This window comes from Salvelinus alpinus, chromosome 31, assembly GCF_045679555.1.
Source record: "Salvelinus alpinus chromosome 31, SLU_Salpinus.1, whole genome shotgun sequence".
NCBI lineage: Eukaryota > Metazoa > Chordata > Actinopteri > Salmoniformes > Salmonidae > Salvelinus > Salvelinus alpinus.
The window spans coordinates 37,449,596-37,469,677 of NC_092116.1; the positions used below are offsets into that span (position 1 = coordinate 37,449,596).

Consider the following 20,082-nt stretch of genomic DNA (forward strand, 5'->3'; position numbering starts at 1 on the left):
AACGTGAACCCAGCCCTCCAAGATCCCCCCACAGTTCCCCAACAGCTATCCCTCAACCATTCGAGACCCTTCCCACAGTCCTCCCCCCAAGAAGAAGAAAATAAATCCATTACCCTCCACAAGAACCCCCCCCAATGCACCAACAACCTAGAGAACTAAAGAGAAAAAAGAAAAAGACAGAAGAAAACAGCAAAAAACAAAGGACATCAAGGACAACTAAAATCATAACAGCAATGCCAACTGTATATGTGTGTGTGCATGTCTGGCACTATTACATGTATGTGTGTGTTCTTGTCTGTGTTTATTTGAATGAGAGTGTGTGTATATGCATGTGTACAACCACCTGCACGGCATCAGCCTCAGGCAAACCGGCATTAGTTGTAAAACACTGCCACTTAGTGTCATTCAAATGTACTTTTTGTTATGTTTCATTTTGACTTTATTTTTTGACTTTTATCTTTGACCATTATTCTATCTCCCGCACAGAAACTCCACTCCCACTTGTCTCCAGTTCCACATCCCAACCCTCAGCTTCCCTCAGCCACTCCCACCTGTCTCTGCTGGCCACCCTCTTCGGATTTCTACCCACCATATATATCTTTCAAATATGCTGTGATGTTTAACGTACAATCTATCTAATCGAATAGAATCGACAGATTGCGAGTTGAAGATAAATACTTTTACTAAGAGTATTAGTATATTAGTAATTGACTGACCCGGTCTCTCCAGATCTCCTAATAGAACTATTTCTAGGGTCAATTTTAGATCAATGCTATGCATTTTCAGCCATTCCTGAACCTGAGACCAGAAACAGGCTACCTGAGGTCAATACCAAAATAAATGGTCTATTGATTCTGTATCCTCACAACAAAATCTGCAGAGCTTCGATGATTTTATGCCCCAAATATTCAACATTTTGTTGGTGGCAATAATTCTATATAATAATTTTAGCTAAAAAGTACGAAGTCTTGAATCTTGCGTTGTTTTATATAACAACTCATACACCCTGTACCATGGAATCGGTACATCAAAAATCTCCTCCCAACTATTTTACAATCTGTATGGCACAGTTGTCAACATTCTGGTCCTCAAATGAAACTGGTGTAATTTCCTATTTATGCTATTTTTATGCCTCCGCCAGTTTTGATCCTTTATATTGGGCAGACAGACCAGTTCTCTACCTCCTCCCACTGCCACCTGCCTCCTCCATTTCTGGGGTAATGCTGTAATCAATTGGTTGTACTCTTGGATTGAGCAGACCTTCCTGTACAATTCTGATAACTCCATGAAGGACATAACTCTACCATTACAATTTACAATATCATTTAAGAACAAAATACCCTTTCCAAACATCTTTCCCATAAATACAGGTGTTTTATCAACCAGCACATTTGAGTTCAGCCATAATATTTGTTGTGCATTGCTTTTCTGAATGAGCGATCGTTAGTGGTATATGTATTTATGTGAGAATAGCTTCCCAGGTCCGATAAGAGACCCATGTTCCTTAGTCTTCCTTCCAAACCCCCTTCTCTTCTCTCTGAATCTATCCTGTTATAACCCAACTGTTTTTGTTTAGTCCACTAGGGACGGTATTTACTGTATAATGTTATTAGGTATTGTATATTCTGTAATTGTTTAATTAGTTAGTAAATAAATAATTGAGCCAATTGGTGTATGGATGATTCATAGTAGAGGCTGGGTTCGTGCAGATAACCAAGAATTTACGACGTTCAGATGAGAATGACGGAAGGTAATAATAATAATGAATTAATAGAAGACTAAGTGATCAGATATTAAAATATCTGAAGTTTTATTTGGAAAATGATGACTCGGTAAACCAACGTTTTCCATGGTGCCCTGACTTCCTAGTTAATTAAATTTACATGATTAGTTTAATCACGTAATAATAATTACAGAGAATTGATTTGATAAAATGACAGTCTTCACATTTAATGAAAAGTCAGAGACACGACAGGGCAATGCAGCTCTAACCAACACCTCCAGTCTCGTCTCATTGATTGGACTCCAGATTAGCTCACTCCTGACTCCAATTAGCTTTTGGAGAAGTAATTAGCCAAGGGGTTCACATACTTTATCCAACCTACACTGTGAAGGTTTAAATTATGTATTCAGTATAGACAAGAAAAATACAATAATTTGTGTGTTATTAGTTTAAGCACACTGTGTTTGTCTATTGTTGTGACTTAGATGAAGATCAGATCAAATGTTATGACCAATTTATGCAGAAATACAAATAATTCCAAGGGTTCACATACTTTTTCTTGCCACTGTATATATATTTTTTTGGGGTCAGTTCAGAAAACTTGGGGAGCCAAATAAAACCAGTGCGTTCTAACCCGGGGTCCACTAGAAGGCCACCGCAGTGAGGCTCCTCTGTTCCATCCATCACTTCTGGCTCTCCACCAGGAACCTCCCCGCTCCGCCTGCCCTGACATTTCCCCTTTGTCATTGTGGGGCATTGTGAGTAAATTGAAGAGGGAAATAAATAAATACATATATTTTAGAATAAGGCTGTAACCTAACAAAATGTGGAAAAAGTCAAGGGGTCTGAATATTGTAGCTACCCATAAAATACTAATAAATGACAGTAAGTTAGTTCATCATTAGTATGAAATGATTCACACTCCTTGACTTATTCCATATCTTGTGTTACAGCCTGGATTCCAAATGGATTAAATACTTTTCCCCCCTCACCCATCTACACACAATACCCCATAATGACATCACAATATCCCATAATGACATCACAATACCCCATAATGACATCACAATACCCCATAATTACATCACAATACCCCATACTGACATCACAATACCCCATAATGACATCACAATACCCCATAATGATAAAGTGAAAACATGTTTTTAGAAATTGTTCCAAAAGTATTGCAAATGAAATACAGATATCTAAATAACATAAGTATTCACACATCTGAGTCAATACTTTGTAGAAGCACATTTGGCAGCGATTACAGCTGTGAGTCTTTCTGGGTAAGTCTTTGAGAGCTTTCCACACACTGTGCAACATTTGTCCGTTATTATTTTCAAAACTCTTCAAGCTCTGTCAAATTGGTTGTTGATTATTGATTATTGATAGACAGCCATTTTCAGGTCTTGCCTTTAGATTTTCAAGTAGATTTAAGTCAAAACTCTAACTTGGCCACTCAGAAACATTCACTGTCTTCTTAGTAAGCAACTCCAGTGTAGATTTGGCCTTGTGTTTTAGGTTATTGTTGTTGTCAATTAGGTTAGTATTGTGGAGTAACTACAATGTTGTTGATCCATCCTCAAATTTCTCCTATCAAAGCCATGAAACTCTGTAACTGCTGTAAAGTCACTATTGGCCACATGGTGAAATCCCTGTTTGGTTTCCTTCCTCTCGGGCAACTGAGTTAGGAAGGACACCTGTATCTTTGTAGTGACTGGGTGTATTGATACACCATCCAAAGTGTAATTAATATGGTGCTCAAAAGGATTATTTTTTTTTTTACCCATCTACCAATAGATGCCATTCTTTGCGAGGCATTGGAAAACCTCCTTGGTCTTTCTGGTTGAATCTGTGCCTGACATTCACTGGTCGACTGAGGGACCTTACAGATAATTCTATATGTGGGTTACAGAGATGAGGTAGTCACAAAAAACACTATCTCTCTGTGTACATCTCTCTCTCTCATTCAATTTGCTTTATTGGCATGACGTAACAATGTACATATTGCCAAACACTATACTTTGGAAATTAAGTGATTAATTTACTACATTAACATAATTCATAATAATAATAATCAATATTGTCAAGGGGACAAACAGTAACAACAATAATCAAGGGTCAAAATAACCATACATTGAACAATAACAAGTGTGCTGACAACCCACAGTTCTCTGCATCTTCCCCCAACAGAATTCAGTCGCCTATTTTAATCAGAGATCTTAGCCTACCCTACAGGGAGCCATGTTTTCCTGTGTCTACCCTTCTCAATGGCAAGGCTGTGCTCACTGTGCCTGTACTTTGTCAAGGTTTTTCTAAAGGTTTTGATCAGTAACCATGGTCAAATAGTTAGCCACAGTGTACTGTCGATTTATGGCCAGATAGCATTTTGCTTTGTGCTTCCCAATAAGCAATGTCGTTTTGTTTTGACTGTGTTGTAATTGGTTTTGATCTGATTTGATTGGATGTTCAGGTCCTGAGGCTCCTGGCCTTGCTTGGTAATGACCAATGCCTCTCTCTTCTCCCTCTTCATGGCTCCTCCTTTCCAGATTGACAGGTGTAGAGGCCTACTGGTCTTCAAGCACTAGAAAGAAACGAAGCAACATTACAACACACTGCCATGACGTTGGCCTGTTGGTGAGGTTTATGACCCCCATAAATACCCCCTTTTCTCTCCACTCTACAGAGTGGACTCTTGGAAAAGCCCTTTGTTAACATAGAGAGAGTCTGGTGACATCAAAAGGTTGGGAAAGGTACAATATTTCTGTAATCCAAGCAGTTGAAAATATCCGTTGGTACGTAAAAGAATATGATGTCAGATCAGTTGTCGTCTGAGACATTATGACTGATGATAGGACGACATAAATTGTGGAAAAGTCGACACATTCTAGTTATCAGATTCACATGGAATTGTTGTGCAATTTAAATGTTTAAATATGAAACTATTTGTGAAAAGATTAAATGTATTTTTAGTTTTTAAAATGAGAGAATTGTTTTCATATGTAAAATATGCTCAATCAGTGCCAACGCCCACATGAATAGACATTGGTTGGAAATTATGAACCAACCCCTTTTCTACATTTCTATAAGAGTCTCCGTGATCCAATTCCCGGCGAACTAAGCCAACCTTAGCGTGAGCTCTGGTTGCGAATGGTTGAACGACTACAACCTAACGAAATTACATTGTGTTCCCGATGACGTGACGACGGTTGTCCATACGTTTAGAAGGGCGAATTTCAACGTGGAGGTGACGATCGCCACGCTAGAAGGATGAATGCGACTACACCAGCCAGAATATAGCATGAGCTTATAGTATGGCAACTTGGTGTGAACTTTGAACTCTTATCCACTAAAGAAGTGATACATCCTAGACATTGAGTTATCAGCAGCAGCTGTAAACGTGGCCTAGGAAAGGACGGACAATCTCTTCAGAACGACAGGGTACTACAACGTATCTGTTCTACCACACGACGACACACTACAATGTATCACCCAGAAATAGTCTTCAAAGGACAAGGGAGATCTCTGCTGGGCAACCCAGCCTTCCATCTTCGACCAATCTATCGAAGCGCAGCGTAAATATATTTCTTGCATTTTCCTTTTCCCGAATGGGCGGTTATTTACAATGCATAAGATTCTGTATTTACGATGGCATAGCTTCATAAGGTCCGATAGAAACCCAATCCTTATGTTCCTCAGTCTTCCCGCGCTTTCATTCAAACCCAACCCCATTTCTTTGTGTAACCAGCTGTCATATCGGTTCCGTCCGCTTGGGACGTTTTCTTTTATGACATAATTTGTAATCAACGTATGATCCATCCTGTGTATATGTAATTCTGTGTGATTAGTTAGCTATTTAGTAAATAAATAATTAATCCAACTTTTGTATTGCTGATTCAACTTGTTAGCCAGGGTTCGTGAAGATAACCAATCATTTTACGACGTTCAGATGAGACTGAATAAGGTGACGATTAAATATTGACTGCTATTGATATGAAAGATTACAAGGTCTTTAAGAGTTTATTCGGAAGATAACGGCTCTATAAATATTATTCCGTGGTGCCCATACTTCCTTACATTACATTTACATGATTAGTTTAATCAGGTAATATTAATTACGGAGAATTGATTTTATAAAATAGCATGTCATATAATTTAATCCATATTTATTTTATTTATCTGTTATTTTACCAGGTAAGTTGACTGAGAACACGTTCTCATTTGCAGCAACGACCTGGGGAATAGTTACAGGGGAGAGGAGGGGGATGAATGAGCCAATTGTAAACTGGGGATTATTAGGTGACCATGATGGTTGAGGGCCAGATTGGGAATTTAGCCAGGACACCGGGGTTAACACAAGTGCCATGGGATCTTTAATGACCTCAGAGAGTCAGGACACCCGTTTAACGTCCCATCCGAAAGACGGCACCCTACACAGAGCAGTGTCCCCAATCACTGCCCTGGGGCATTGGGATCTTTGTTTAGACCAGAGGAAAGAGTGCCTCCTACTGGCCCTCCAACACCACTTCCAGCAGCACCTGGTCTCCCATCCAGGGACTGACCAGGACCAACCCTGCTTAGCTTCAGAAGCAAGCCAGCAGTGGTATGCAGGGTGGTATGCTGCTGGTAAAGACACGACAACAAACAAACACACACACACACACACACACACACACACACACACACACACACACACACACACACACACACACACACACACACACACACACACACACACACACACACACACACACACACACACACACACACACACACACACACACACACACATAAAGAGAAAGAGAGAGCGACAGAGAGGGGGAGAGAAAGGGGGAGATTGAGGGAGAGAAGACAGAGAGAGAGGGGGGAGAGAGATAGAGGGAGAAGACAGAGAGAGATACAGAGAAGAGAGAGAGTGAGAGAGAGAAGACAAAAGGAGAGAGAGGGGGGAGAGAGAGAGAAGACAGAAGGAGAGAGAGGGGAGAGAAAGAGGGGGAGGGGGGAGAGAGAGACTCACGTGGATTCCAGCTATCAGCTATGTCTGTAAGTTCAAAGGTCTTCATGGAAAAGGTCACGTCTCTCCACTTCCTGTAGTACCTCTGTTGCTCGGTAACACAGTTCTTCACCACAAAGCTCTCTATCTTTAACACAGGCAGGTTCTGGGAGACAAAACACTTACAGATAAACACACTACAATGGCAAATCAAGTAAGTGGGGTTACCTGTATGGTCAGGTATGAGGCCACTATGCCCCAGTCCAGTCTAGTGTGTACCTGTATGGTCAGGTATGAGGCCACTATGCCCCAGTCCAGTCCAGTCTAGTGTTTACCTGTATGGTCAGGTATGAGGCCACGATGCCCCAGTCCAGTCCAGTCTAGTGTGTACCTGTATGGTCAGGTATGAGGCCACGATGCCCCAGTCCAGTCCAGTCTAGTGTTTACCTGTATGGTCAGGTATGAGGCCACTATGCCCCAGTCTAGTCTAGTGTTTACCTGTATGGTCAGGTATGAGGCCACTATGCCCCAGTCCAGTCTAGTGTTTACCTGTATGGTCAGGTATGAGGCCACTATGCCCGAGTCCAGTCCAGTCTAGTGTGTACCTGTATGGTCAGGTATGAGGCCACCATGCCCCAGTCCAGTCCAGTCTAGTGTGTACCTGTATGGTCAGGTATGAGGCCACTATGCCCCAGTCCAGTCCAGTCTAGTGTGTACCTGTATGGTCAGGTATGAGGCCACTATGCCCCAGTCCAGTCCAGTCTAGTGTGTACCTGTATGGTCAGGTATGAGGCCACTATGCCCCAGTCCAGTCCAGTCTAGTGTTTACCTGTATGGTCAGGTATGAGGCCACGATGCCCCAGTCCAGTCCAGTCTAGTGTTTACCTGTATGGTCAGGTATGAGGCCACGATGCCCCAGTCCAGTCCAGTCTAGTGTGTACCTGTATGGTCAGGTATGAGGCCACTATGCCCCAGTCCAGTCTAGTGTGTACCTGTATGGTCAGGTATGAGGCCACTATGCCCCAGTCCAGTCCAGTCTAGTGTTTACCTGTATGGTCAGGTATGAGGCCACTATGCCCCAGTCCAGTCCAGTCTAGTGTTTACCTGTATGGTCAGGTATGAGGCCACTATGCCCCAGTCTAGTCTAGTGTGTACCTGTATGGTCAGGTATGAGGCCACTATGCCCCAGTCCAGTCCAGTCTAGTGTTTACCTGTATGGTCAGGTATGAGGCCACTATGCCCGAGTCCAGTCCAGTCTAGTGTGTACCTGTATGGTCAGGTATGAGGCCACTATGCCCCAGTCCAGTCTAGTGTGTACCTGTATGGTCAGGTATGAGGCCACTATGCCCGAGTCCAGTCCAGTCTAGTGTGTACCTGTATGGTCAGGTATGAGGCCACTATGCCCCAGTCCAGTCTAGTGTGTACCTGTATGGTCAGGTATGAGGCCACTATGCCCGAGTCCAGTCCAGTCTAGTGTGTACCTGTATGGTCAGGTATGAGGCCACTATGCCCCAGTCCAGTCCAGTCTAGTGTTTACCTGTATGGTCAGGTATGAGGCCACTATGCCCGAGTCCAGTCCAGTCTAGTGTGTACCTGTATGGTCAGGTATGAGGCCACTATGCCCCAGTCCAGTCTAGTGTGTACCTGTATGGTCAGGTATGAGGCCACTATGCCCCAGTCCAGTCTAGTCTAGTGTGTACCTGTATGGTCAGGTATGAGGCCACTATGCCCCAGTCCAGTCTAGTCTAGTGTGTACCTGTATGGTCAGGTATGAGGCCACTATGCCCCAGTCCAGTCCAGTCTATTGTGTACCTGTATGGTCAGGTATGAGGCCACTATGCACCAGTCCAGTCCAGTCTAGTGTGTACCTGTATGGTCAGGTATGAGGCCACTATGCCCCAGTCCAGTCCAGTCTAGTGTTTACCTGTATGGTCAGGTATGAGGCCACTATGCCCCAGTCCAGTCCAGTCTAGTGTGTACCTGTATGGTCAGGTATGAGGCCACTATGCCCCAGTCCAGTCTAGTCTAGTGTGTACCTGTATGGTCAGGTATGAGGCCACTATGCCCCAGTCCAGTCCAGTCTAGTGTGTACCTGTATGGTCAAGTATGAGGCCACTATGCCCCAGTCCAGTCCAGTCTAGTGTGTACCTGTATGGTCAGGTATGAGGCCACTATGCCCCAGTCCAGTCTAGTCTAGTGTGTACCTGTATGGTCAGGTATGAGGCCACTATGCCCCAGTCCAGTCTAGTCTAGTGTTTACCTGTATGGTCAGGTATGAGGCCACTATGCCCCAGTCCAGTCTAGTGTTTACCTGTATGGTCAGGTATGAGGCCACTATGCCCCAGTCCAGTCCAGTCTAGTGTGTACCTGTATGGTCAGGTATGAGGCCACTATGCCCCAGTCCAGTCTAGTCTAGTGTTTACCTGTATGGTCAGGTATGAGGCCACTATGCCCCAGTCCAGTCTAGTGTTTACCTGTATGGTCAAGTATGAGGCCACTATGCCCCAGTCCAGTCCAGTCTAGTGTTTACCTGTATGGTCAGGTATGAGGCCACTATGTCCCAGTCCAGTCCAGTCTAGTGTTTACCTGTATGGTCAGGTATGAGGCCACTATGCCCCAGTCCAGTCCAGTCTAGTGTTTACCTGTATGGTCAGGTATGAGGCCACTATGCCCCAGTCTAGTCTAGTGTGTACCTGTATGGTCAGGTATGAGGCCACTATGCCCCAGTCCAGTCCAGTCTAGTGTTTACCTGTATGGTCAGGTATGAGGCCACTATGCCCGAGTCCAGTCCAGTCTAGTGTGTACCTGTATGGTCAGGTATGAGGCCACTATGCCCCAGTCCAGTCTAGTGTGTACCTGTATGGTCAGGTATGAGGCCACTATGCCCGAGTCCAGTCCAGTCTAGTGTGTACCTGTATGGTCAGGTATGAGGCCACTATGCCCCAGTCCAGTCTAGTGTGTACCTGTATGGTCAGGTATGAGGCCACTATGCCCGAGTCCAGTCCAGTCTAGTGTGTACCTGTATGGTCAGGTATGAGGCCACTATGCCCCAGTCCAGTCCAGTCTAGTGTTTACCTGTATGGTCAGGTATGAGGCCACTATGCCCGAGTCCAGTCCAGTCTAGTGTGTACCTGTATGGTCAGGTATGAGGCCACTATGCCCCAGTCCAGTCTAGTGTGTACCTGTATGGTCAGGTATGAGGCCACTATGCCCCAGTCCAGTCTAGTCTAGTGTGTACCTGTATGGTCAGGTATGAGGCCACTATGCCCCAGTCCAGTCTAGTCTAGTGTGTACCTGTATGGTCAGGTATGAGGCCACTATGCCCCAGTCCAGTCCAGTCTATTGTGTACCTGTATGGTCAGGTATGAGGCCACTATGCACCAGTCCAGTCCAGTCTAGTGTGTACCTGTATGGTCAGGTATGAGGCCACTATGCCCCAGTCCAGTCCAGTCTAGTGTTTACCTGTATGGTCAGGTATGAGGCCACTATGCCCCAGTCCAGTCCAGTCCAGTCTAGTGTGTACCTGTATGGTCAGGTATGAGGCCACTATGCCCCAGTCCAGTCTAGTCTAGTGTGTACCTGTATGGTCAGGTATGAGGCCACTATGCCCCAGTCCAGTCCAGTCTAGTGTGTACCTGTATGGTCAGGTATGAGGCCACTATGCCCCAGTCCAGTCCAGTCTAGTGTGTACCTGTATGGTCAGGTATGAGGCCACTATGCCCCAGTCCAGTCTAGTCTAGTGTGTACCTGTATGGTCAGGTATGAGGCCACTATGCCCCAGTCCAGTCTAGTCTAGTGTTTACCTGTATGGTCAGGTATGAGGCCACTATGCCCCAGTCCAGTCTAGTGTTTACCTGTATGGTCAGGTATGAGGCCACTATGCCCCAGTCCAGTCCAGTCTAGTGTGTACCTGTATGGTCAGGTATGAGGCCACTATGCCCCAGTCCAGTCTAGTCTAGTGTTTACCTGTATGGTCAGGTATGAGGCCACTATGCCCCAGTCCAGTCTAGTGTTTACCTGTATGGTCAAGTATGAGGCCACTATGCCCCAGTCCAGTCCAGTCTAGTGTTTACCTGTATGGTCAGGTATGAGGCCACTATGTCCCAGTCCAGTCCAGTCTAGTGTTTACCTGTATGGTCAGGTATGAGGCCACTATGCCCCAGTCCAGTCCAGTCTAGTGTTTACCTGTATAGTCAGGTATGAGGCCACTATGTCCCAGTCCAGTCCAGTCTAGTGTGTACCTGTATGGTCAGGTATGAGGCCACTATGCCCCAGTCCAGTCCAGTCTAGTGTTTACCTGTATGGCCAGGTATGAGGCCACTATGTCCCAGTCCAGTCCAGTCTAGTGTTTACCTGTATGGCCAGGTATGAGGCCACTATGTCCCAGTCCAGTCCAGTCTAGTGTTTACCTGTATGGTCAGGTATGAGGCCACTATGTCCCAGTCCAGTCCAGTCTAGTGTTTACCTGTATGGCCAGGTATGAGGCCACTATGTCCCAGTCCAGTCCAGTCTAGTGTTTACCTGTATGGCCAGGTATGAGGCCACTATGCCCCAGTCCAGTCTAGTCTAGTGTGTACCTGTATGGTCAGGTATGAGGCCACTATGCCCCAGTCCAGTCTAGTGTTTACCTGTATGGTCAGGTATGAGGCCACGATGCCCCAGTCCAGTCTAGTGTGTACCTGTATGGTCAGGTATGAGGCCACTATGCCCCAGTCCAGTCTAGTGTTTACCTGTATGGTCAGGTATGAGGCCACGATGCCCCAGTCCAGTCCACAGTGACAGAACAGCTTCTTGGTCTTCACCAGCCCCATGAAACCTGTAGAAGGAGATACCACTTTATTAATCTAGAACAGACAGACTAGTGTTTTTAACCCCTCTGATATAAACACACCTTTGGGTTTAGGGTGAGGTTCTGTTCGAGCTCGAGAGAACAGAGTGGGGTCCAACACGATGTGGTGAGAATCCTGGAGAGATGGGAGGGGAGAGAGAGGGAGGGGGAGAGAGGGAGAGAGGGGAGGGAGGGGAGAGAAAGAGGGGAGAGGGGAGGGGGAGAAAGGGGAGGGAGGGAAAGGGGGAGAGACAGGATAGAGGGAAGGGAGAGACGGGAGAGAGGGGAGGTAGAGAGAGGGGAGGTAGAGAAAGGGGGAGAGAGGGGAGGGAGGGAAAGGGGGAGAGACGGGATAGAGGGAAGGGAGGGGAGAGAGAAAGGGGGGTAGAGAGGAGCGAGGCAAGGGAGGGAAAAGGGGAGAGGGGAGGGAGGGAAAGAGAGAGGGCATGGAGGGGAGAGAGGGAGGGGAGCGAGAATGGGGGGGAGGAGGGGAGGGGAGGGAGGGAAAGGGGGAGAGACGGGATGGAGGGGAGAGAGAAGGGAGAGGAGAGAGACAAGAGGGAACAGAAAGTGAGAGGCTTGCTACACAGTACACTATACAGTGAGTTCACAAAACATTAGGAACACCTTCCTAATATTGACTAGCACCCCACTGGCCCTCAGAACAGCCTCAGTTCGTCGGCTGGAAAGTGTGCAAGACCCATGTTGACTCCAACGCTTCCCACAGTTGTGTCAAGTTGACTGGATGCCCTTTGTGTGGTGGACCATTCTTGATACACACTGGAAACTGTTGAGCGTGAAAAACCCAGCAGCGTTGCAGTTCTTGACACAAACTGGTGCGTCTGGCACCTAACACCATACCCCATTCAAAGGCACTTCAATATCGTGTCTTGTCCATTCACCCTCTGAATGGCACACACATACACAATCCATGTCTCAATTGTCTCAAGGCTTAAAATTCCTTCTTTAACGTGTCTCCTCCCCCTTCATCTACACTGATTGAAGTGGATTTAACAGGTCACATTAATAAGGAATCATAGCTTTCACCTGGATTCACCTGGTCAGTCTGTAAGGTGTTCCTAATGGTTTGTACACTTATTACTTATTACTTATTATACACAGCCCTATCCATCTCAATTTCACAAGGATTTGAGAAATCTGTGTGTGTGTGTCCGTGTCCGTCCCGGTGTGTGTGTCCGTCCCGGTGTGTGTGTGTGTGTGTGTGCGTGTGTAGGTTCCTACCTGCAGTACTCTGATGTTGTCTATGTAACAGCCTTGTGTGTGTGTATGTGTGTGTGTGTGTCTGTGTGTGTGTGTGTGTGTGTGTGTAGGTTCCTACCTGCAGTACTCTGATGTTGTCTATGTAACAGCCTTGTGTGTGTGTATGTGTGTGTCTGTGTGTGTGTGTGTCTGTGTGTGTGTGTGTGTGTGTTTGCGTGTGTGTGTTTGCGTGTGTGTGTTTGCGTGTGTGTGTGTAGGTTCCTACCTGCAGTACTCTGATGTCGTCTGTGTAACAGCTGTGTTTCTTACACTTGGAGCAGAGGAGCTGGTAGTTCCCTTCAGTCCGGGGTCTCTCTGGCACCATCTTCACCATGTCACGACACACCTTGTCCCCACGCTGGAACAACTCCATCTGGCACACACCGGGACGGACACACACACACAGTCACACACACAGGGACGGACACACACACCGGGACGGACACACACACCGGGACGGACACGGGGACAAACACCGGGACGGACACGGAGACAGACAGACAGACAGACAGACAGACAGACAGACAGACACACACACAGGGACAGGGACGGACACACACACCGGGACGGACACACACACCGGGACGGACATGGGGACGGACACCGGGACGGACACGGAGACAGACAGACAGACAGACAGACAGACAGACAGACAGACAGACAGACAGACAGACAGACAGACACACACACACACACAGGGACGGACACACACACACCGGGACGGACACGGAGACAGACAGACAGACAGACAGACAGACAGACAGACAGACAGACAGACAGACAGACAGACAGACACAGTCACACACACAGGGACGGACACACACACCGGGACGGACACACACACCGGGACGGACATGGGGACGGACACACACACCGGGACGGACACGGGGACAAACACACACACAGGGACGAACACACACACAAGGACAGACACGGGGACAGAAAGACACCTTGAAACATCTACATCTCATGGACTGTGTGTGTGTGTGTGTGTGACTGTGTGTGTGTTTGACTGACTGTGTGTGTGTCTTTGTCCCCGTGTTCGTCCCTGTGTGTGTGTATGTGTGTGTGACTGTGTGTGTGTGACTGTGTGTGTGTGTGTGACTGTGTGTGACTGTGTGTGTGTTTGACTGACTGTGTGTGTGTGTGTCTTTCTGTCCCCGTGTTCGTCCCTGTGTGTGTGTATGTGTGTGTGTGACTGTGTATCCACCTTGTGGAGCATCTCAGCAGGGGTGTCCTGTAGGTTTCTGATGGCACTCTCTACAATCTTCTCCTTCTCCATGTTATGTTTCTCTTTATCAATCCTGTCCTTTTTATCAGACACCAAGATACACTTGCTGCCCTGGGCCCTGCCGCGACCTGACACACACACACACACACACACACACACACACACACACACACACACACACACATACATTATAACATCACATAAACAGGATACTGCCCTGGAACACATCATTATAACATGATTGACTGACTGGTTGATTGACTGACTGACTGACTGGTTGATTGACTGACTGGTTGATTGACTGACTGGCTGACTGGTTGATTGACTGGCTGATTGACTGACTGGCTGACTGGTTGATTGACTGGCTGGCTGGTTGATTGACTGGATGACTGGTTGATTGACTGGCTGACTGGTTGATTGACTGACTGGTTTAATGACTGACTGACTGCTTGATTGACTGGCTGACTGGCTGGCTGGTTGATTGACTGGCTGGCTGACTGGTTGATTGACTGACTGGCTGACTGGTTGATTGACTGACTGGCTGACTGGTTGATTGACTGACTGGCTGGCTGACTGGTTGATTGACTGACTGGTTGAATGTCTGACTGACTGACTAGCTGAATGTCTGACTGACTGGCTGACTGGTTGATTGACTGGATGACTGGTTGATTGACTGGCTGACTGGTTGATTGACTGACTGGTTGAATGACTGACTGACTGCTTGATTGACTGGCTGACTGACTGACTGGCTGGCTGACTAACTGACTGGCTGGCTGACTGACTAACTGACTGGCTGGCTGACTAACTGACTGGCTGGCTGACTGGCTGATTGACAGGATGACTTGGTTGATTGACTGGCTGGCTGGTTGATTGACTGGCTCACTGACTGAATGACTGGTTGATTGACTGACTGGCTGACTGACTGATTGATTGACTGGTTGATTGACTGGCTGACTGGTTGATTGATTGACTGGCTGACAGGTTGATTGATTGACTGACTGGTTGAATGTCTGATTGACTGACTGGTTGATTGACTGGCTGACAGGTTGAATGATTGACTGACTGGTTGATTGACTGGCTGACAGGTTGAATGTCTGACTGGTTGATTGACTGGCTGACAGGTTGAATGTCTGCCTGGTTGATTGATTGACTGACTGGTTGAATGTCTGATTGACTGACTGGTTGATTGACTGGCTGACAGGTTGAATGATTGACTGACTGGTTGATTGACTGGCTGACAGGTTGAATGTCTGACTGGTTGATTGACTGGCTGACAGGTTGAATGTCTGACTGGTTGATTGATTAATTTACTGACTGACTGACTCGACTGACTGACTCGCTGGTTGACAAACTGTCTGACTAGCTGAGTAATTGATTGATGCATTGATTGATTACCTCTGACTTGGACCATCTTGACCACATTGCCAACGTATTCGTACATCAATACCAGGTTGCATTGTGGGATATCGATGCCCTCGTCGGCCACCGAAGTAGCGATCAGGATCTTGCTTTGGTTGTCAACACTCTTAAAGGAATCCAGCACACCTTTCTTCGAGTTCAGCGTCATGCCTGGAGGGGAACAATAAAGATCATTCAAATCAATTGGATTCAAATAAAAAACAAACTGGGAGAGGAACCCTGAGATGCTCAGCTGGAAAAGAGAGAGGTACACGTACGTACCTGAGCCGGTCAGCTGGCTGGACTTGCGTCCTCTCCCAATCAGTACTCCTGGTTTCAGGAACTTCAGAGTGTCAGACTCCTCCATCCAGCTCTTCAAGGCCTAGTCACCAGGAGACACACAGACCACAGGGGGTTGGTGGCACCTTCATTTGGGGAGGACGGGCTCGTGGTAATGACTGGAGTGGTATCAGTGGAATGGTATCAAATACATCAAACACATGGTTTCCAGGTGTTTGATGCCATTCCAATGGCTCCGTTCTGGCCATATTATGAGTCGTCCTCCCTTCACCAGCCTCCACTGACACCAACACACATCACACACACATAAAATAACTGGATAAAAAAAAAAAACGAATGCCAGAAAAATACGCAAACATACATATACATATACAGTGGGGCAAAAAAGTATTTAGTCAGCCACCAATTGTGCAAGTTCTCCCACTTAAAAAGATGAGAGAGGCCTGTAATTTTCATCATAGGTACACTTCAACTATGACAGACAAAATGAGAAAAAAAAATCCAGAAAATCACTTTGTAGGATTTTTTATGAATTTATTTGCAAATTATGGTGGAAAATAAGTATTTGGTCAATAACAAAAGTTTATCTCAATACTTTGTTATATACCCTTTGTTGGCAATGACAGAGGTCAAACGTTTTCTGTAAGTCTTCACAAGGTTTTCACACACTGTTGCTGGTATTTTGGCCCTTTCCTCCATGCAGATCTCCTCTAGAGCAGTGATGTTTTGGGGCTGTTGCTGGGCTGTTGCTGGGCAACACGGACTTTCAACTCCCTCCAAAGATTTTCTATGGGGTTGAGATCTGGAGACTGGCTAGGCCACTCCAGGACCTTGAAATGCTTCTTATGAAGCCACTCCTTCGTTGCCCGGGCGGTGTGTTTGGGATCATTGTCATGCTGAAAGACCCAGCCACGTTTCATCTTCAATGCTCTTGCTGATGGAAGGAGGTTTTCACTCAAAATCTCACGATACATGGCCCCATTCATTCTTTCCTTTACACGGATCAGTCGTCCTGGTCCCTTTGCAGAAAAACAGCCCTAAAGCATGATGTTTCCACCCCCATGCTTCACAGTAGGTATGGTGTTCTTTGGATGCAACTCAGCATTCTTTGTCCTCCAAACACGACGAGTTAAGTTTTTACCAAAAAGTTCTATTTTGGTTTCATCTGACCATATGACATTCTCCCAATCTTCTTCTGGATCATCCAAATGCTCTCTAGCAAACTTCAGACGGGCCTGGACATGTACTGGCTTAAGCAGGGGGACACGTCTGGCACTGCAGGATTTGAGTCCCTGGCGGCGTAGTGTGTTACTGATGGTAGGCTTTGTTACTTTGGTCCCAGCTCTCTGCAGGTCATTCACTAGGTCCCCCCGTGTGGTTCTGGGATTTTTGCTCACCGTTCTTGTGATCATTTTGACCCCACGGGGTGAGATCTTGCGTGGAGCCCCAGATCAAGGGAGATTATCAGTGGTCTTGTATGTCTTCCATTTCCTAATAATTGCTCCCACAGTTGATTTCTTCAAACCAAGCTGCTTACCTATTGCAGATTCAGCCTTCCCAGCCTGGTGCAGGTCTACAATTTTGTTTCTGGTGTCCTTTGACAGCTCTTTGGTCTTGGCCATAGTGGAGTTTGGAGTGTGACTGTTTGAGATTGTGGACAGGTGTCTTTTATACTGATAACAAGTTCAAACAGGTGCCATTAATACAGGTAACGAGTGGAGGACAGAGGAGCCTCTTAAAGAAGAAGTTACAGGTCTGTGAGAGCCAGAAATCTTGCTTGTTTGTAGGTGACCAAATACTTATTTTCCACCATAATTTGCAAATAAATTCATAAATAATCCTTCAATGTGATTTTCTAGATTTATTTTCTCATTTTGTCTGTCATAGTTGAAGTGTACCTATGATGAAAATTACAGGCCTCTCTCATCTTTTTAAGTGGGAGAACTTGCACTTTTGGTGGCTGACTAAATACTTTTTTGCCCCACTGTATATACACAAATATTATATATATATAAATAAATGGACAAACATACACACATATATATACACATATATTATATATATATATATATAAATACACAAACATACATACACATATATATACACATTTATAATATATATAAATAAATACACAAACATACAGTGAGGGAAAAAAGTATTTGATCCCCTGCTGATTTTGTACGTTTGCCCACTGACAAAGAAATTATCAGTCTATAATTTTAATGGTAGGTTTATTTGAACAGTGAGAGACAGAATATCAACAAAAAAATCCAGAAAAACGCATGTCAAAAATGTTATGAATTGATTTGCATTTTAATGAGGGAAATAAGTATTTGACCCCTCTGCAAAACATGACTTAGTACTTGGTGGCAAAACCCTTGTTGGCAATCACAGAGGTCAGACGTTTCTTGTAGTTGGCCACCAGGTTTGCACACATCTCAGGAGGGATTTTGTCCCACTCCTCTTTGCAGATCTTCTTCAAGTCATTAAGGTTTCGAGGCTGACGTTTGGCAACTCGAACCTTCAGCTCCCTCCACAGATTTTCTATGGGATTAAGGTCTGGAGACTGGCTAGGCCACTCCAGGACCTTAATGTGCTTCTTCTTGAGCCACTCCTTTGTTGCCTTGGCCGTATGTTTTGGGTCATTGTCATGCTGGAATACCCATCCACGACCCATTTTCAATACCCTGGCTGAGGGAAGGAGGTTTTCACCCAAGATTTGACGGTACATGGCCCCGTCCATCGTCCCTTTGATGCGGTGAAGTTGTCCTGTCCCTTTAGCAGGAAAACACCCCCAAAGCATAATGTTTCCACCTCCATGTTTGACGGTGGGGATGGTTTCTTGGGGTCATAGGCAGCATTCCTCCTCCTCCAAACACGACAAGTTGGGTTGATGCCAAAGAACTCCATTTTGGTCTCATCTGACCACAACACGTTCAACCAGTTGTCCTCTGAATCATTCAGATGTTCATTGGCAAACTTCAGACGGGCATGTATATGTGCTTTCTTGAGCAGGGGGACCTTGCGGGCGCTGCAGGATTTCAGTCCTTCACGGCATAGTGTGTTACCAATTGTTTTCTTGATGACTATGGTCCCAGCTGCCTTGAGATCATTGACAAGATCCTCCTGTGTAGTTCTGGGCTGATTCCTCACCGTTCTCATGATCATTGCAACTCCACGAGGTGAGATCTTGCATGGAGCCCCAGGCTGAGGGAGATTGACAGTTCTTTTGTGTTTCTTCCATTTGCGAATAATCACAGAAACTGTTGTCAGCTTCTCAACAAGCTGCTTGGCGATGGTCTTGTAGCCCATTCCAGCCTTGTGTAGGTCTACAATCTTGTCCCTGACATCCTTGGAGAGCTCTTTGGTCTTGGCCATGGTGGAGAGTTTGGAATCTGATTGATTGATTGCTTCTGTGGACAGGTGTCTTTTATACAGGTAAGAAACTGAGATTAGGAGCACTCCCTTTAAGAGTGTGCTCCTAATCTCCGTTCCTTACCTGTATGAAAGACACCTGGGAGCCAGAAATCTTTTTGATTGAGAAGGGGTCAAATACTTATTTCCCTCATTAAAATGCAAATCAATTTATAACATTTTTGACATGCATTTTTCTGGATATTTTTGTTGTTATTCTGTCTCTCACTGTTCAAATAAACCTACCATTAAAATTATAGACTGATAATTTCTTTGTCAGTGGGCAAACGTACAAAATCAGCAGGGGATCAAATACTTTTTTCCCTCACTGTACATACACATTTATAATATATATATATATATAAATAAATACACAAACATACACCCATATATATATATATACACACATATATTATATATATATAAATACACAAACATACATACACATATATATACATACATACACATATATATAATATATAAATAAATACACAAACATACACACATATATATACACATATATTATATATATATATATATATATAAATAAATACACAAACATACACCCATATATATATATACACATATATTATATATATATATATATAAATACACAAACATACATACATATATATTATTTATAGACACACACACACACATACATTAACACGCACATACACACACACAGCCTTACGTCTGCGAGGGCCCGTGTCCTAACGAACAGCACAGACTTGGTCTCATCATTCTGTCGATACTGTTCCTCCAGGATGTATTGTAACATCTCTAACTTAGGATTGTCCGTCTGCCCCCCGCTGGACAAACCCCGCAGTACACCCTGCTGACCTGGAGGAAAGAGAGAAGGACACAATATTTACCAAGTGAGAGAAGAAGAACAAGGTTATTAGAAGAGAAGGGCCACTAAAACGGCAGGG

The 20,082-nt window shown here is 45.3% G+C and overlaps 1 protein-coding gene across 1 annotated transcript in view; it reads right to left on the reverse strand.

Moving 5' to 3' along the window:
* Positions 1-3,677: 3,677 nt before the first annotated feature.
* Positions 3,678-20,082, reverse strand: part of rigi (RNA sensor RIG-I) — a 36,096-nt gene continuing 19,691 nt past the window's right edge. The window contains exons 14-22 of the mRNA XM_071377880.1: positions 19,845-19,993; positions 15,719-15,818; positions 15,434-15,607; positions 14,018-14,166; positions 13,034-13,180; positions 11,611-11,683; positions 11,450-11,535; positions 6,744-6,885; positions 3,678-4,310 (exon numbers count right to left, since the gene is read on the reverse strand). Of these exons, the coding sequence (XP_071233981.1) occupies positions 4,294-4,310; positions 6,744-6,885; positions 11,450-11,535; positions 11,611-11,683; positions 13,034-13,180; positions 14,018-14,166; positions 15,434-15,607; positions 15,719-15,818; positions 19,845-19,993 (1,037 nt within the window). The 3' untranslated portion in view covers positions 3,678-4,293. The remainder of the gene's footprint in view (positions 4,311-6,743; positions 6,886-11,449; positions 11,536-11,610; positions 11,684-13,033; positions 13,181-14,017; positions 14,167-15,433; positions 15,608-15,718; positions 15,819-19,844; positions 19,994-20,082) is intronic.